The 18,893-nt window shown below is 43.7% G+C and overlaps 1 protein-coding gene across 1 annotated transcript; it reads right to left on the reverse strand.

Moving 5' to 3' along the window:
- Positions 1–9,143: 9,143 nt before the first annotated feature.
- PSMA3 (proteasome 20S subunit alpha 3) lies at positions 9,144–18,799 on the reverse strand. Its single transcript, XM_048948837.1, has 11 exons — positions 18,693–18,799; positions 18,326–18,408; positions 17,442–17,565; positions 16,876–16,977; positions 16,675–16,748; positions 15,975–16,047; positions 14,551–14,616; positions 12,112–12,158; positions 10,046–10,113; positions 9,845–9,909; positions 9,144–9,321 (listed from the first exon to the last, which is right to left on the reverse strand). The coding sequence occupies exons 1-11, from the start codon at positions 18,711–18,713 to the stop codon at positions 9,277–9,279; spliced, it is 768 nt and encodes a 255-aa protein (XP_048804794.1). The 5' UTR covers positions 18,714–18,799; the 3' UTR covers positions 9,144–9,276.
- Between the last annotated feature and the right edge of the window lie 94 nt (positions 18,800–18,893).

Consider the following 18,893-nt stretch of genomic DNA (forward strand, 5'->3'; position numbering starts at 1 on the left):
CGCTGAGGCGTCAGGTAGGGAGTGCCGGGGATCGCTCGGTCTGTCAGCCCGCAGTGGGAGGCGGAGAGGCCCCGGCCCTGCTGTGGAGCTGCGCTGTTCGGCGGGCTCGGAGGCTCTCGTTGCTCGCAGGCAGCGCTGATGCTGTTGTGAAGCCATTTGGGGGCTTCAGCTGCAGTTTTGCTTCTTTTCTTTGTACCTTAACCTTAATCTGTGTTTAAGCTCTGTTGCGGCTTCCTCGTTTTTCCTCGAAGTAATGAGAACCTGATTTCAGCAGCTCGTTATCAGCTACGAAATGTATTTTTCATTTGTTTATCTTTGCATTGAGAGGACCTGTGGATGTGGTTTTGAAGTTTTTGAAAGCCATAAGGAGCTTCCTTGGTTTGTAAGTTAAACCTCGCTTCAAACCTGTGTTCTTTTTGATTGAATTCGATGTTTTAGGAAGTGCAAAGGGATTGCTGTAGGGATTTTATGGAGGTAATAGCATAGATAAGCAGTAGTAAAGTTAATGCATGCCAATAATGCTTACTATTGATGACGGGACACTTCTAACATGTTTGGAAGTGAACACAGCTGTGGCATTCTGGCTTTTAGATCTCCTCTGTAAATATAAGGATGTGAATAATGTGTGTGTGTGTATATATATATATATAAAGGCTTGGGGTGCTTGTTTGAATGCTGATGTAACTTCTGTGTTGTAGTTGATGCTGTGGATAAACTGAAGAAGAAATTGTTTAGAATACGCTGAAGTTAGTAAAGTAAGTTAGTAAAACTTAAAATCATAGAATCATAAGGTTGGAAAGGACCTACGAGATCATCAAGTTCAATGGTCCTCCCATTATCCTTGCTCCCACAAGCCACTAAGCTATGTCTTGTAGCTCCTCTTCAGAACTTCAGAAAGCCTGCTTTGAATGTCAAGTTATGGTACGTCTGTGGGATGTAATAGTTGAATCGTTCTATGGTTTTTAGAGGCACACTTTGCACCTCGTTGTAAAATAGAGTTCCACTCAATAAATAAGAGTTCCTGACAAAACTAATCAGTCTTGTTTCTGATTTCTAGCAGAAAAATTCTGTCCGTCTGGGTGTAGCTGTTCTTGGCACAGGAAGTTCTTGGCACATCACTCATCTAACTACTATGGATTACTTTGTTCTCTGCATAGTAAGTCAGCAGGAGAAGTGACTTGTTCTTTTAAGGCATTTAAAGTACCTAAGAATGTCAAGCTAAGCAGCACACCAAGTAGCGTAAACATTCACATACGACTTGGGCATGACGTTTGCTGTAATGGAATGAAAAAGCTGTACTCTTGGCAAGCCAGGCACTACTTCTAATTTTGGTTTAAAATAACTTTTCATTGAAACGTGAGCTTCAGAACTCAGGGTTGCACTCTGATATTGAAACACTGCATGTCAGTGTTAAATTTTTCTGGGCATTAAATGTAGCTTGTCTATATCAGATCCTTGCAGTTGTGCTTTTTCCTTCAGAATGTGATCTACAGGGAAAAGTTTGTCACAAGTGGAGAAAATGAGCAGCAGAATTTCCTGTTGGGAGCTGCTCTGTCATCAGCTGCTTTGTCATCTTTCCAAAACTAACATTTCAGTTTGTCTCATAACTTATTACCGAATATTAAAAGCATTAAAAACTGCAATTCTTGTTCTACCATGGAGCTCTGTGTTACTTTGTCAGACTTCAGAAGTATAGGAGGCTTCATGTTTCTTTTATTTCCTGTTTCTAGTGTTTACTTCGGCCTCTTCAGATATTCTTCCCCTTGCTGTTTATGTTTGGTCAGTAAATATGCAATGTATTTCCAGTGTTGGCTGAACAAACATCTGCATGCAGAATCTGTCTGCATGAACTGCTGTTTCCATATAGATGAACGTCAGGTGCGTGCTTACTGTGGAACTTTACTATCTCACTCTTTGCAGTCTGCTCATAGCAGCGTGTCAGGTGGTTGTGAAGTCTTTAGTACTCCAGCATAAAGGGAAAAAAAAACAACAAAACCCAAGAAATGTGGAGTTGGCAACAGAAAGTTTGGTCAGTAACAGCAAGATTATAAAAATGAAAGGTTAAACCTTCTTTCTTAGTGCTTTTGCTGCTGACCCTTAGCAGTAAGTTCCTTCGTGTTTTTTTTATTTACATACAAATAGAGGTAGCTATAAAAAAAAAAAAAATGTGTACTTAAAAACAAGCAAAAAGTATCCCTGCTTATTTCTCACTTTCCCCAGCACTGTCATCATATTCCAGTCTTTGTGTTCAGAAAAATGGATGCTGTTATTGAAATGTAACTGCATGCTGCTTCTGGCACTTCCTGGAGTGTTGCTGGAGAAAGTGTAGTAACCCTTAAGAAACCTGAATGAGTGCATTTTATTCCCTGAATTTTACTAGTAGCTTTCTAAAGCAGGTATGGGTATGTTTTGCAGCAGTGTAGTAATGCATGGATATTTCATAGAGTCATAGAATGGCCTGGTTTGAAGAAGACCACAATGCTCATCCAGTTTCAATCCCCCTGCTATGTGCAGGGTCGCAGACCAGGCTGCCCAGAGCCACATCCTTATACTGAGGACAGCCAAGTTTTCTGTTAGCTCTGCACACGACAGTAGTGCTCACTCTGTTGTTGCTTCTTCCACTAACATGGCTGAAATGATAATGCACGCTTAGCTTGTTTGAGTAGCTCTTGGTGGAGCTTTTGGGAGACCTCCAGGGAGGAGCAGTCCCCCTCTTACTGAATAGATGGCATCCAGTCCAGCTGCAGTTCCTAACTACAGTTCTGTGTGCTGTAAGACAGGAACTAGCAGTGCACCAACTGAACTGTTAGTAGCAGCCTCATGCAAGAGAAGTTTTAGTTCTCAGCTGATAGCCTGTGTTAGCCCAGGGGAGATGTTTGGGTATTTGCCATGCCATCTTTTAATTCCAGACATAAACATTCTCTCTTTCTTTTTATTTAATTAAAGATTGATATGGTATTCTTATGGTTGGGCATAATGAGAGCTGTATTCAGAGACTTTATTTTTCCTGGTGTGGAATTTTCTGTTATGAGAGCAGCTGTGGATGGGTGCCCATGGCTCAAGTTGACCAAACATTGGGTTTTAAAGCCAGTTTTTGCATACTTTGTCGTGTTCTGTTAAGGTATCTGCATATAAAAGTTTGCCTAGCAAAGGGTCTAATTACAGATCTGTTTAATTTCCTGTATTACTTGTCATGACCACACATTTCCTTTGATGACAACAGTGAGGCTGTTACAACCATACTAGGGAAGTGGGTGCAGATCTGTCCTCAGTGCGCTGCTGGAAAGCAGCAGTGCAGCACGACTGTTATCCTGCAGGAAAGCTGTGATACAGCTCAGGTGTGCATGTACACTGAATGGCTGTTTAATGCTGTTCCTATCTAAGGTGTTCACTGATGCCAATTGGAGAACTAAAATCAGTTGTTTCTTTTTTGAAAAAGCAACTTGTATTATTTTCTCAGTACTTGTGTTAGAAGATTCAGAGCAGTGGGTTTTCTACTGTCTTGTTTAAAACTAATGTTCTGAGTGATTACTGGTGGGCAATTTGTAGAGTCCTTGCTTATGCTGCCTGTTGCTGGTGTCTGGAAGGCTTTTTTCCCTTGTAATACTTGCAGAAATAGCTATGTTTAAAAAGTATGGAAGGAAAAGTATAGAGATTAGAGCCATGTTTTCATATACAAAGGCTTTTAAGACACTGATAACTGGCTTGCTCACATTGGATTTCAAGAAGGTGCACGTTTCCCTATTTGTAGAGAAAGAAAACACTGTTCTAATGCTGATGCTGAGTCTTTGGCAATGGGCTGCCCACCAGCACAGCTGTCACTTTCAAGCTTGTTGGTGCTGATAAGCTGTTAATTAAAATCATGGATTGCAGAGGTTGTAGGACAGCATCACCCAGCTGAACGTGGGCAGAGACACAGCCTGCTGAAAGCAATGTGTGTGTCACTATTAGCATGCAGCCATGCACAAGGAAGCAAAACTACTTCTGCAAGCAAGGATGTTCAGCAAAAGAAAACTTGCAAGGACAGCAGTTATGTTCTTTCTTCTAGGGCTTTTGCTTGTCTAAATTAATTCAGTCGCTTACAGTTAATTTTCAGCCTCAGCCAACAAGACTGCAGGTCATCAGTATTGATTATTTGTGAAGGCATTAATGCCCTCAGTCTTCTGATTTAAATGTTATTAGCTACAAACAGGTGCCGTTAGCAGGAATTTACAGCTTAGTTGGTGTCTGCATCTGAACTCTTTCCTACTTCTAAGCCTTCTCTTAAAACTTACTTTTTATTTCTGCGGGTTTTTTGCTGGCTGTTATTACAGGTAGTGAATTCCCTGCCTGCTTGGGAAGTCGCTGACCAGCTGGCACTGTGTTAGCACCTCTCAGCTGTCAATTAGTTGCAAGCCTGCACCACTCACAGGAGGTTTGTATTTTCAGGGCTGTGGGTTCTTCTTTTTTTGGTTTCTAATCCTGTCAGGAGCTGCAGTTCTTCTGTGTGGTGCACTGCTAGTACAGCTGCACTGCAAACACAGCCACTGCTGTAAGCTGTGCTCTGTTGATTTCCAGAACAAAATACACATCTTCTTAGCAAGTTTTAACTATTCTGAATCTATGAAAGGCATCTTTTATTAGAGGGCAGCAGTTTCTTCCTTGCATGCAGCAGAATGGTGTGACAAACTGGTGTGAGAGTATCGTTTCAACTCTCATTTGGCTGGGGAATGTAGCTGCTTGTTAAACTGACTTTCCTACTGGGAACACGTGAAGCTCTGCTTTGATTTCACTTCCTGAGACAGTGTTTCAGATTTCTTCTATTCCTGAAACATAGGAATGAATTTGGGGGGATGAAGAGCTTCTAAAAGTGGCACTCTTTGCAGAGTGTGGATATGCACGGAATGAGAGCTGAAATGGTGCTGCTGTGTAAGCATGCTGTTGAAGTCATCTGGTGTTTGCTGAAACCTGTTGATGTGTCTCAGTCTTGCCCCAAATATCAAAAGCAGCAGATTCCTGCTTTCCTAAAAATCTTGCAGAAAGGACATGTTTTACTTTCAATTTTTTTTCTGGCTTTAATTTAGGAATTACTGTTTTGGTTTTTCTTTTTTCTGTATGTGTGTTTGGGATGTAGCTGTTTCTGTGAATTTACTGTAACTTAACCTACTGTTAGCAAAATCTGTTGTTGAAAGAGGAATCTGAATGATTTTTGGACTTGCAGCCTGTACGTGTCATAAAATGTGGTCTAATTTTATGCAAAAGTAAACCACCCCATGTTTTATCTAACCTTTTATTTGGCTTGTCTTACCACGTCAATTAAAATGGTATCTTTTGTGGGTAGTTCTTATACTACCTTTAGGAGAAACTTCAGAGGATTTAACTTTTCCCTGTATCTGATGACATGTGTTTGGACTACAAACTATGCAAGGCTGCTGTCTGCTTTATTCTGGTTGTCCATTTTTGGTTTGCACAGCAATCCTAAGAACCATTTTTAAACAACTGCTCCAGAGTCCTTTAATAGCAGTATGAAGATGAAAGAGCACTGCATCTGGAAATGAGAGACTGGCTTTGAGCTCAGTTGTAGATCCTGTGTTCTCCAATACTGTCTGTCTGGTAAATGCATGGCAGTAAGGCTCCACTCTTATTCTACAGCCTGTTCCCTGCAGCTCTGTGTCACTGGAAATAAGGGATGGCAAGCTCATCTAATAGGGAAAGGCAGAGGCAGTAAATGTCTCAAAATAGCTGTCCTTTGTTAGGTAAAGGTAACTTCCTTACTGCACATAACTTGAAAAACTGGTGTGTGGAGTAAAAACTAGTCATCATCTTAGAGGTGTGCAACAGAAAGAGGAGGAGGGGAAGAGAATGATCTCTTTGCTGTGTTTGGTGGTGTTATGCACTCAAAATCCTATGTTTATCTTCAGTCCTGAAATTCTGGGTTGTGGTTATCATTCAGTGATGTATCTTAAGCAGCTCAGTGTTTTCTGTACCTTTGCATTGCTAACAGTTAAGTGCTAAGGAAAAGCACTACCATGTGCAGTGCTATCAAAGCCCCTTCCTCAGAGATGACCAGGGCTGTGGGGCCAAATAGCATCTCACCTATTATTGGACCCACGTGGGCAGTGGAACATGCAGGGAAGGGGGGGTTTAACCTTAGGCCATCATGCTATCTATGGTTATGAGAAGTGATAAATGACCCGATGCCTGGCATAGCTCAGGCCTGCTTGGAATTGTTTGAACTGCTTCCTTTCTGAGTCAGCACCAACTACAGATGAGTAGTATTTATTGTGGAGCTATCCTTGTGTTTATCTGTCATAACAGAAACTTGACACGTGCGTTGTTTCTGTGATACTCCAACAGCTCAATCTTAAAGCAATTTAATCAGTAGTAACAAAACATGAAGATGTTATCCAAAATCTTGTGAAAACAGTGCAGTCCATGGAAATGGATTACTCTGATGCTACAGTTTAAATGTGATTTGTTTGGACACTGCAAGCAGAGCTGCAAGTCCTAAAAGCAGTCATGGAGATAAATGTAAACTAGATATGGGAGTATGTATAAACTTGGCACCTGAGGTTCACCTTAGTCCCCATAATTTTCTAGAACAACGCCTCTGTGTGTGGACACAGTGACTGCAGCAGGGACTGCAGCATTCCTAGCTGTACATCACAGCAGCAGTGATTCATCAGCTGCTGAATAGCTGTCAGTGGGTGAGTGAGACTTGGGAGAAAAAGGATTCTCATGTACGTTCTACCTTTCTTTGTTGGATCTGTGCATTTCTAACCCTTTCTGTGGTGGAACAGAAGGATGACTTTAAGCTGAGAGAGAAACAAACAATTGTATAGACCAGCTTTCTTCTGGTGTTCCATTAGAGCATGAACTTAGATCTCAAGCAATTGTATTTGCCTTTAATACTTTGAAGTTGTGTTCCAGCATGGCAAGAACTGCAGTTGTGCATTCCAAGTGGGTATGTGACTTTCTGTTCTATTATGTATTCCCATAAATGGCCAGAGCCCAGACTAAGTAGGTTACTTGTTAAGCCTGAAGCAAGAAGTGCTGCCGTGGTATGGGCAAATGATGCCTTTCTGGTATCTTCAAAACTAAAACCTCCCAGTACTCTTGTCAGGAATAATAAAAATGAATGTTAGGAATCACCTCTTGCTGAAATCAGAGATTCAGAAATCTTCTGCCTTACTGAGGGCATGTTCATTGTCCTTGCAGTATACTCTTGCATCTCACTGTTAAACCCAACTTAAAAACAACCATTTCCAGGCCAACCATAGAAGCTCCTTTCTTCAGAGAGGGGGATTGAGACCTTATTTCTGCAGGGAGGCATTGCTGGTTCAGTTGGCTCTGGGAGTCTTCAGAGGCCACTGTTACAGGCTGCTGCTGTTAGGCCTGTTGAGTTTTATCACTGAGCCTGCATCTGTTCCAGTCAGCTCTGAACAGGGGCACTGGTTTGGTTGCCCCAGTCACCTGGCATGTTAAAAGATGGGAGTGTGTGGCTACTCTGCCTTGGGTAACAGCTCTTCCAGGCCTTCCTCTCTGCACCTGTACTTTGTCAGCCCTGCCCTGGGTGTGAAGCTACAGGAATCTGATGGAAGCTTTCAGGTACCTGGTCAGCTGTTGAGCTTTTAAGTCTGACTCCTAGATACTGTTTAAGCCTGAAGGGTAAGGAAGTATCTGTAATTACAGCTAGACTTGCCCTTCTCTCTTAACCCAGTAACATGGCTTGTAAGACTGTTACGTTTCCTGAACCCAGTCCTAAATGGCTCTGAAAGGATTAGAAGGGTGTGGCTGCTTGTAGGGATAGCTCTTTATTTTCAATTACAGCTTATCAGCAAGGTTTTAGGTTTACAATCATGTTGCATTAAAGCAAGTGGAAGAGCAGTCCTCAGCACGTGCTTCAGGCTGAGATAAGTTTACTGACTGGATTTCACTGACTCAGAAGAGCCAAACTGGCAATAAGCTTCAGTAGTAAATTCAGACTGAATGCAACACAAAACTCAGCCTGACTCAGGTTCAGGTTTATGTATCACTATACTGTTGCCTCAGGAGACAGCACTCGAGGAAGCTGTTCATCAGTCATGATTAATCGTACTTCAGGAAGGCCTGATAGAGTTGTAGCAATTTGACAGCTGTGCTAAAAGCTGGAAAGGCAAGGGTTCCAAGTGGCTTGACTCTGGCCCAGGCTTAAGTCTGAGACTGTCATTAAGCACTGACACAGAACCATCTATCTGCATTTCCTTTACCTTGCCACCAAAAAGAAACAGAACCTGTATCCTGTAATGCCATTAGAAAAGAGACTGCAGAGCTTTTTAAAAGTACAAAAACTATTAAAACTGAAGGGAGGGAGGTTTTGTTTTTTTTAAAGGGCTGGTCATTACTAATAGTATGTACTACTGAAGCACTTGATCTGTTAGGAAAGCATGCATTTCAGACTAAAGATGACCATTAGAATTTTAGGTATGCACACAAGACCTCTGTTTTGAGTTTTCAAGTGGTAACCAGATGAATTTGGTACCTTGTTTCAAGGTTTGTAAGTGACTTCTTGGGGCTAAATGCTGTCTATTTTCCTAAGAACCAGGAAGAGAAACCACGAGAGATTCTTTCTAGCTCCTAGGAAGGCCAACAATGGATTCAGAACTGATTTACAGAACTACAGTGGAGAAGCTGTTAATAAATGTAAAGCTGAGATCTGTTAAGTTATAAAACTGGAATAAAACAGCAAAAAGCAAACAGTTCAGCTCTGCAAGTTAACACAAGGACTACTTGGAATTAGTTTTCATTAGTCCCATTTGGGGCTTAATACTTCAAATTAAAGTGTTTTTCTGGAGGCTGGTTGAAGTTGTCAGCTGCATGTGTCACCTAAACTGATAGCAGATCAAGCTGTAAAGGAGCTGCTTTTCTCCTCTGCCTGGAGAGAGAACTGGAAGCTGCTGCTGTGACAACTGAGAATAAGGACACTGGCTGGCTAAGCCAGTAAACAAGAGACCTGTAAGCTTCCTAAGCAGCTGCCCTTCCTGTGACTAGCCTGGTTCAAAAGTTCTGCTGTGCTCATGCTGCTGTAGCTACTGCTTACCATATCTTCCCCTCTTAATGACTGTTTTGATATATAGTGCAGTTTAGAATACAGATGCATTCTTACTTTGAAATAAAAGCTAACAGACAGTAAAATGGAAAATTTATTAGTGCAAGTTGGTCACTCAGTTTCCTCCAGCAGTACATAGGAGCATCCCATGGTTAATCCATTATAAACAAACCTGTACTAAGTCAAACTTGTCTTGAAGTAACAATGTGTTACATATTCTCATCATCTGATTCATCTTCCTCTTTCAAAGATTCCTATTTAAAAAAAAAAAAGTTTAATTAAAAAAGGGAGTTTTGCTGTTGTTTAACAGTTTTTTCCACACATACAAAGGCTGCTGCTATTCAGCAAAGGCTGCTATTCAGCAGGCCTGGTTTCTACTTAAGAATATATACTGCCTTTAAAGCAAATGCAAAGCTGGCAGATGCTGGAGGAGCAGCTTTTTCTACTTGGTTGCCTTTATAAAAGGTATTTTAGTTAACATGACTCGCTGCATTTCCCATTCACTTCTGTAACTACTGAAGAGCTCATACGTTCATTTCTGAAGGAGAAATGAGACGGGCAAGCCTGCTGCCATACAGTGTATTTAATAATGAACCATCTCTGGATTGCATGGAGAGAGCTTCACAGTTCTCTGGGCAGGAGATATCCCAGGTACAGGTGATCTGTGCAGCTAGACTTCTCTAGTCATTGCAGTGCTACAATCCTGCTCCTTACTTCATTCTATTCCAGATTTGTCAAAAGCAGCACTGAGATGACATCAGTGATGTCAGACCTTACCTTGGCATATTTTTCTGCTTCTTCCCTTATGTCTTTGGGAACAATTTCATGTTTTCCATTGGTTACTGCAAATAAAAAGAGTACCTATTAGACAGAATTCACACAACACTGTGATAATAAAACATTGCTTCTGTATGTTCTCTTAAATACAGACAGTGAGAAGCTTCCTAGGATGTTTATAGAAATTTAGAAGTGCATTACTTTCTCCAACCCAGCTGAGTTCCAACTCAAAAGCTTTGTCCTTTACTTCATCATGAACGATGTAGATTCTGGAAAGAATACAGAGGGTAGAGGTTAGAACAGATTTGGTGACAGGCAAAATCTACTTTCTTCCTTTTGCAGATTTCTTACTCTTTTTGAAACACCATTTCTTACATGCAATAGAAGCTTCCCCCCTGCTTTCTCCTCAATCTCTCCTTTGTGTTCATGCTATTCCAAGAGAAAAAACTACATCAGAGAATACTGTGGAGGTGAGCATTGCTGAAACAGGATATTGCATGATTACAGATGAGATGCAAGTTACCCATCTAGGTGAGATGCTGAATAACCCTACTGAGAACATCACCTTTACAGCAGGAACACCCTGCATTGCCCTTGTAAATCTTACTTTAGCTTATATTTGGGAGTGAATCTGAACACCATAACATCTGATGTGCAACACAGAGATCTCCATCCTGCCTGCTATGCCTACAACTTACAGCCTTCTTTGTTGAGGTAGTATTCCCTCAAAAAGACCAAAGCTGAAATACACAAAACTGCTTCTAGCCAGCATAGGAAGTTTGGGGAACTTCCCCATGAAGTGGGGGGAAGTTATGAACTTCCTAAGGAAGGGCACCTTCACTGAAAAAGCAGATGCTTTTCATTCATGTTTGATAAAGGTCTTGTGAAACGTGTCCAAAGAAACACTGTATGCATACTCTGTCACTGTTCAGACTAGACTTGATGATGATTAGGTCCACCTCCAGGTGTTTGTGAAGTGCTAAGCTGTTTGCAGGCTTTTCAGCAGCAATATGATTTCTTCAAGAGCTTGTAACAGCTCCTGGCCTTTGCTTTAGGATTAAGAAATGATTAAAATGTTTGCTGAGCGATGCCAGGGCTAGGCTTAAGATTTATAAAAAAAAACAGAACTACCTCAAATTGCTGCTAAGTTTTGAGCTGAAGCAGAATTGAAGAACAGAAGGTCTGTAAGCATTGGAAGGCCTGTGCCTCGTTTGTGATTTCGGAATTGTTTTGAGGTCCTTGTTAGGTTTCAGGAACAGAGAGCCCACACATTCTTTCCTTTAGCAGTGACACGATAGCCTCTGACACAGGCTCAGAAATAAACTCGCATGCTGCAACACCATTGATGGAAACATTTATTACTTCTTTATAACCTCCAAGGAACAGCCATAAAAGGCTGAAAATTATTTCTGCAGCTGCATATTATTAGATTTGGGACAAGTGCAGAAGTATCCCTGCAAGCATGAAGTATTGCAGATAGCTGAAAGAATACCTGTGTTTATCTGAAGAGATCACAGAATGGCCCGGGTTGGAAAGGACCTCAAGGATCACGAAGCTCCAACCCCCCGCCACACGCAGGGCCACCAACCTCCACATTTCATAGCAGCCCAGGCTGCCCAGGGCCCCATCCAACCTGGCCTTGAACACCTCCAGGGATGGACAGGGCATCACAGCCTCTCTGGGCAGCTGTTCCAGCACCTCACTGCTCTCATAACAAAGAACTTCCCCTGACATCCAACCTCAATCTTCCCTCCAAGTATTTTCACGATTACTACTGGCCAACTTATATTCTACCTTAGCAGAAGCCTTCCTGGTATCTTCCCCCCCCCTTACTAGTACATGATATACTGAATGACGTGGTTTTGCCCTGTAACTACACTACACTCAGTGTTGTATTGTACTCAGTAATGAGGATCAACACACTGAAGAGCCTCCCCCATCTACCACCAGCTTTATATACTTGAAAACCAGTGACCATATTCAGACAGTTCAAGCATTAATTCACCACAGCTGTAAAACACACCTCTAACACAGAGCAATAAGATCATAATGCTTATTTTTCCCATCTTTTGTCATTTCTCAGTACTGAGCAGCACGTCCCATCTGAGAAGGCAAACATTAACAGAACACCATACTAGAGTCAGCATAAGCACTCATCTACAGAAGTGAAACCTGGTACCCAACGTCAAGGGAACAGTTTCAGTTTGAAGCCACAAGCTCACCAGAACACATTTCTGCTGAGTTGGAGAAGCACACTGGAGACTTACATTTTCGCAACCTCCTTCACAACGTCACGGCAAGTCATTTCCTTCATCTGCAGACAGCAAACATACAGCTTAACAGAGCATCCTGTTTTGCATTTAGCCAGCAAACAAGTGACTGTGACGTGCCTAAGAGCTTGAGTGCAGTGGAATTCTTTCTCTACAACGCATCTTTCACTCACAAGAACATACATAAGAATCATTACTGATTAGAGAGCATATTTTACACCATGTTGAACTCATTAGCTACATGTAGTTTACCATCTCAGATTCTCAACCAGTTTTCAAATTCATAGTGAGGAAGTTGGTGTTGAGAAGCTGGCCAAGGACAGCAGCTCTTTCTTCATGCTGAGTCTGGCAGCGCTTCCTATGCATGTAAGGCACACACACAAGCAAGCAATGGGCCAGAGGAAAATGAAACGTGCCTGCTTAGGTAGATGTGCTGTCACATTTGCATTCCAAGAAGTTTCCTAAACAGACAGAGGCACACTGTCCCAGTCCTTCCACTTGTGGCTCAATCCATAACGCAGCACTGACTTCTGCTGACAAGTGTAATTTGTGTCACACAAACACAGCTGTGTGTATTTACACACACAAAGATGGTAGTGGAACAGGAAAACCCAAAGGTCTGCTACTGTCATGCACAAAACCAAGCTTTATCTTTTGTCATTATTCTTTGCCCATCCCAGTTAATTTTGCAGGAAGTAATAGGACATACTGTAATGGTTTGTCTCAGAAATTGATTGTAATTATCACAGAATCACCAAGGTTGGAAAAGACCTTCAAGATCATCCAGTCCAACCATCCACCTGTCACCAGTAGCACTCACTGAGCCATGTCCCTCAACACAAAATCCAACCAATTTTGATTATGTCCATACATCAAAAAGCTTTAAATAGTATCTGAAAATCACGTCAGCAGCACTGTAGAGGAGATGAAAAGATCCAAGTACACTCCACATGACACAAGATGTCAAATGTTTGCATGACGTGCAACAGATGTGATCAGTGCAGCGTGCCCCACTTGCAGGATAAGCTACATTTGCAGGTTTCATGTACTGCATCCCCTCCCACATCCAGCATCTGCACTGCAGTACCTGTCAGACAGGTTTCAAGGTTATGATGATATTCTCACCTCTTTCTTCCCATCTACAGTCATGTTTCACAGGACAGAACTGTAGCTAATAGGCTGCTATAGGCCATATCATAGAATCAGCATAGTCCTAGAATGGCCTGGGTTGCAAAGGAGCACAATGCTCATCGAGTTCCAACCCCTGCTGTATGCAGGTCACCAACCAGCAGCCCAGGCTGCCCAGAGCCACATCCAGCCTGGCCTTGAATGCCTGCAGGGATGGGGCATCCACAGCCTCCTTGGGCAACCTGTGCCAGTGCCTCACCACCCTCTGGGGGAAAAACTTCCTCCTAACATCCAACCCAAACCTCCCTGTCTCAGTTTAAAGCCATTCCCCCTTGTCCTACCGCTCTTCACCCTCACAAACAGTCATCATCAACTCCACAAAAGCGTTTGTACTTCTTGTCTTCTTCCCATTTACATTTTGTCACTTGATCAGAAATTCACCTGAACAAAATCAGCTCTGAGCTGGAACCTGTCCAGCCCACAGTTAACAAGAAGCATCAGCACACAAGACAGCACTTGCTTCGTGCTGCTCTGACCACATCACACTGAAGGCATCCTGCAAACAAGCCGTGACAGAACAGTGCAGCTGTGCTGCATGGCACACCCCTGTTCTCATCTACTGAGCTTTACAGATCCTACTATGAAGTTCAAGGAATACAAATTCTACAGCTCTACAAAAAAATTAGGCAATAAAAAGCTTTTGAAAATCCAAGAACTGCAGAGAAAACATTTTTTGGTAAATCAGACATTACCCAACATGGTATCTTTATATCACTTTGCACACACGGAAATAGAAATGACGACTTCTCAGATGCCAAGATTCCAGTATCAAGATCAGATGATCTTGCAGGATTCCTACTTTTCATTTGGTGTTCAAGCTTCTGACCAGATTCAAGACTTAAATTAACTGAGACTTACAATATTTTTCACCTCCCTTGTAATTTTTCAGCTGTGATACTTCACCACCACCAATGGAAGCTCACTGGATGAACTGAGATTTCAATGCACAGCTGTGGTGTACGTTTGTAGATGAAAGCTGTAAGTAAGGGGCAAGCAGAGTATACAGGGTAGAGTATACAAAGGAGTGCATGTTTGTGCTTCCCCTTTTAAAAGTGTGTGCTTGCCAAGGACTACCCATTGCCCAGGGTCAAGATGCCAGAAATACTGCTACCATAGAACTTAAGACAACTTATGAGGAAATACTTCAGCTTCTCTTGTACTTTATGTATTTAAGGCATCCAAAAAGGTAATAATGTGATGTAGAAACATCTGTCCTGAAAGCAGCACAATAAAACTGAAACACCATACCTGAAGTTTTTCAATCTCTGTTTTTGCAGCCTGCCTGGCTTTACCGATGGCACAGCCCCAATAACCCTAAAAAAATGAAACAGAAGAGGTGCAAGGTGAATGGAAAACTACATCCTTTCTTACTGTTACACAGCATATAATGACTCCTTCCCTCCTGTAACAAGAAGGCAGATACACAGCAGACATTGGTGCTGTTGTCTCTCAGACAAGATCCCCAAGTTAGCAGTTCAGGCACTGCCACTCTTGACAGCAGTGCTCAGTAGTTCCTCGTGCAGAAACGTATCTGCACAGTTTGCTGCAATGGATCTTTTGCTATAATTAAAAGAAACTAGAATTAGAGAAGTTCTATAACAAACACGTGTACAAAGAGAAAACCGACACAAAATCCCACCTATCATGAAAATACTTTGAAGTGTAAGCACACAAACCTCAGCACTTCCAACAGTAGAGATATTAGATGTATTGAAAGAAAAATGATAAAAGCAGATGAGTGTGTTTGTATCACTTTATACATAACAACAAACAGAAGTGTCTCCCCTGAATTGAATTGCTGTTAGCAGCCTTCGTCTGAACCTCTGTACTTCAGCATTTTGTGAGTGGAGCATCACTGCAACACTCACATCTCTTGGCAATCACAGAATGGCCTGGGTTGCAAAGGAGCACAGTGCTCATCCAGCTCCAACCCCCTGCTGTGTGCAGGTCACCAACCAGCAGCCCAGGCTGCCCAGAGCCACATCCAGCCTGGCCTTGAGTGCCTGCAGGGATGGGGCATCCACAGCCTCCTTGGGCAACCAATTTCAGTGCCTCACCACCCCCTGGGTGATAAACTTCCTCCTCATATCTAATCTAAACCCCTGTCTCAGTTTAAAGCCATTCCCCCTTGTCCTATCACCATCCACCCTCACAAACAGCCATTCCCCTCCTGTTTATACATTCCCTTCAAGTACTGGAAGGCCACACTGAGGTCTCCCCAGAGCCTTCTCTTCTCCAAGCTAAACAAGCCCAGTTCCCTCAACCTTTCCTCATAGCAGAGGTGCTCCAGCCCTCTGATCATCTCAGTGCCCTCCTCTGGACCCACTCCAAGAGCTCCACATCCTTCCTGTACTGGGGGCCCCAGGCCTGGTTGCAGCCCTGCAGATGGGGCCTCACAAGAGCTGAGTAGAGGGGGACAATCATCTCCCTCTCCCTGCTGGCTGCTCCTTTTTTAATGCAGCCCAGAACACAGTTGGCCTTCTGGGCTGCAATGGATGGGACTTTTCATTGCATGCAGCCAGGTGGAATGAACTCCCAGATTTCTGAAAGACCAGCTTTAAAAACAGGTTTTATGTGCTTACAATGTAAAAAATACACACCGTGTTACTGATTTCCAAATTAGAAACTTTTAAAAGAGCAACTTAAAGACAAATATTTCTGAAAAAACTCACGTATGAAACTCCTGATGGATCAATCATGTACAGTTGTGCACCGTCATCTTCATCATAGGACCCCAACATGAAACTGGGTGAGAAAAAGTGCAATCAAACAGTTGTTCTCCCAACCCACACAACAGGACGACTGCTAAATCAAGTCAGGATTCCTTCACTCTGTGCATAACCCCTACTACGTTCTGTAAGCAGTCTGTCTGAAGGCTCAGTGTTACTGTGACTCCTAAGGACCTGCAATTTGCCAGAAACATTTTACTTAACTATAACTAAACAGCAGACCTCAGTTTAATCGTCCTTCGGTACTGCAGCTGCATGGCAGTTATTACCTATTCTTTAGGGGACGACCACAGAGACAAGTTCTGCTTTCAGTACTGATACAGATTCAACTCAGCTTTAAACCTGAGGGACAGGCATGCAGTCTATACAGAGCCTGGTTTGCTCTCATGCATACGTGGATTTTTCACCTAAAGCTTCACACACATAAGAAAAAAAGGACAGGGGAACCTTTTTCCACTCCCCAGTCACCAGTACCAAATTTGAAAAAGGCTTTTAGGAAACAGAAGTAGCTCCAGCACTTGTGAAACAAAAGGTCTTTGCAAACAAGCAGGCATTGGAAAGAGCTGTCACAGAATCAGAGAATGGCCTAGGCTGGAAGGGACCTCAAGGATCATAAGTCTCCAACCCCCTGCCACAGACCTACCTGCAACCAAAAGGTCTGACAGCGCTGTACAGGGTGTATGCATGCACGTACATGGCCACTCTGTCTGCAAGATGCTAAGGGGAAAAAGAAAAATAATTGCAGGCCTTTACTTGCAGAAATAAGTTCATTACAGTTTGTAACTTGAGGTTATCAGTGATTAGGAAAGCCAAAAACTCCGAGTGAACCGTGCTGATTTCTTACCTTCAGTGGAATATCATAGCCATAGTTAGTCCTGAAGTTAGAAGCTTCTTCTCTAGCTATGTCTGCCAGCGAACGAGCATCTGCCAGCAGTCCTGCCACTGCCTGAAAGGAGAATTGCCATCACAGTCCAAATGTTGCTCATACAAAGCTCACAACGATAGCCTAATCTCATGGCTTAATCCTTACAGATGAGTTCCATCAACTTCCTGCTAGCCAGCTTACAACACGTCAATCATTTGATGCTAATACGGTTTTGAATTTTTCTCTAGGAAAATTAATAACCAAAACAATCTGAGCAGCTCCCAGAAAGTTTTAGACAGCTTCAAAACACGTGCTGATCTTCTGTTTTAAGTCTGGAATTCTGTGTGTGTGTGCAATCAAGAAGAACTGCAGGAAAATAGCCCAAAAAACAAAACCAAAAACCAAACAACCAACCCAGTGGCACTTCTACATGCACAGGAAGCCTAACACAGCTTCCACAACCTCTTTATTATTGATTCTGAGCTCTGTGCATTTCCACTTTGGAATAGGAAGCTCTTTTCCATGAAGAATTAAGAGCACCTCACCATTCCAACGTGCCGATCGACGTTGAAGAGGCGTTTATTGGAACCCTCTTCATACAGCTTGGACAGAACGAGTTTTTCTACACCGAAGACAACACCATCTTTGCATCTTATCCCGATTGCTGTACTGAAAGACAAGACAAAGGGAAATTCCTCTTACACAGAATAGAACTGTGAAGATAAGTAACAAAGAATTAATACAATTCTGCATAGAATCATAGAGTGGCTTAGGTTAGAAGGGACTTTAAAAGTCACTGAGCTCCAGCCCCGTGTGGGCAGGGTTGGCAACCAGTGATCAAATGACACAATGACATAATTTCCACCCAAGTAGGCCTGTTACAACGCTCCACTTCGTGCCCAAAGAAAACAAAGCGGGGTGCAGAGTAAGCAAATAAACGCATTTTCAAAGGTGGAAGAGGCTGAGGAGCCCTTACCCAAAGAACTGAGGACAGAACGCATGCAGTGTCTGTAGGAACTGCAGAGCCACTGCCCCAGCAGTGCCCCGACCTGAAACACCAAAGTGAGCACTGATTTCTTTCTGAGCCCATCAGCCTTTCAGTCTCAATTCACACCCACAAAACGAGTCCTTAGGTACCCTGACAGCTCTGCTCCCCCAGCAGCTCAGCACTTTATACACACTAATGATGTCTGCAGTCCAGCCTTGTCCCACAGCCTGTGACTTATTACCTGATCACACAGGGTAAGCTTACAGCCTTGCTTTGCATTCTCCACAACAAAGCAGGCAGAAACCATCGCACCGTTTTTACCCTATTAGAAGCCTCCCAAACTGAGGGCAGGGACACCGTCGTTCAACGAGTACCACCTGCAAAGCCACCAGCTGCTTTGAAAAAGGCCAACCCACAAAGAGCAACGCAGCCACGTCCTACCTGCTGTTCTCCACCGCCTTCATCGCGTATTCAACTTGGAACACCCTGCCGTCGGGAGAAAAGGTGGAGGCCGACAGGTCGTACTGAAGAAGAGAAAGCATTGCTGAGCAAACCCGCGGCACAGCCCGTTATTCTGGCAGCAGGCGCCCAACAGCCGAGCCCAGGGCTCCACGCGGCCAAAGGCAGCGGCGCTGCCCCGCAGAGCCCCCCAACCCCTCACGCTGCGGCGCGCCGCTCGGCCTAACGGGCCGCGGTGACTCAGCAGCGGCCGCGGCCCCGCTCCGGCCCGGCCGAGGGGAATCAACCGACCGCCGCCGCGCCCCGACTGCCCGGAGCCGCCCCACGCCGCCGCGCGGCCCGCGCTCACCCCGGTGCCGATGGAGCTCATGGCGGCGCCGCCTCGGTCGCACGCAGCCCCCCTCCCGCCCCGGCCTCGCTCGCGCTCCGGACGGCCCAACAACGCGCGATCCCATTGGCCGCTCCATTGGCCAATCGGCGCTCCCCGGAGGCGGGGTCTCGGTGGGCGGGGCGCTGGCGTCTGTTAGAATCGATACACGCGTGCTCGTCA

The sequence above is a fragment of the Lagopus muta genome, chromosome 6 (genome assembly GCF_023343835.1).
Source record: "Lagopus muta isolate bLagMut1 chromosome 6, bLagMut1 primary, whole genome shotgun sequence".
NCBI classification, from domain to species: Eukaryota; Metazoa; Chordata; class Aves; order Galliformes; family Phasianidae; genus Lagopus; species Lagopus muta.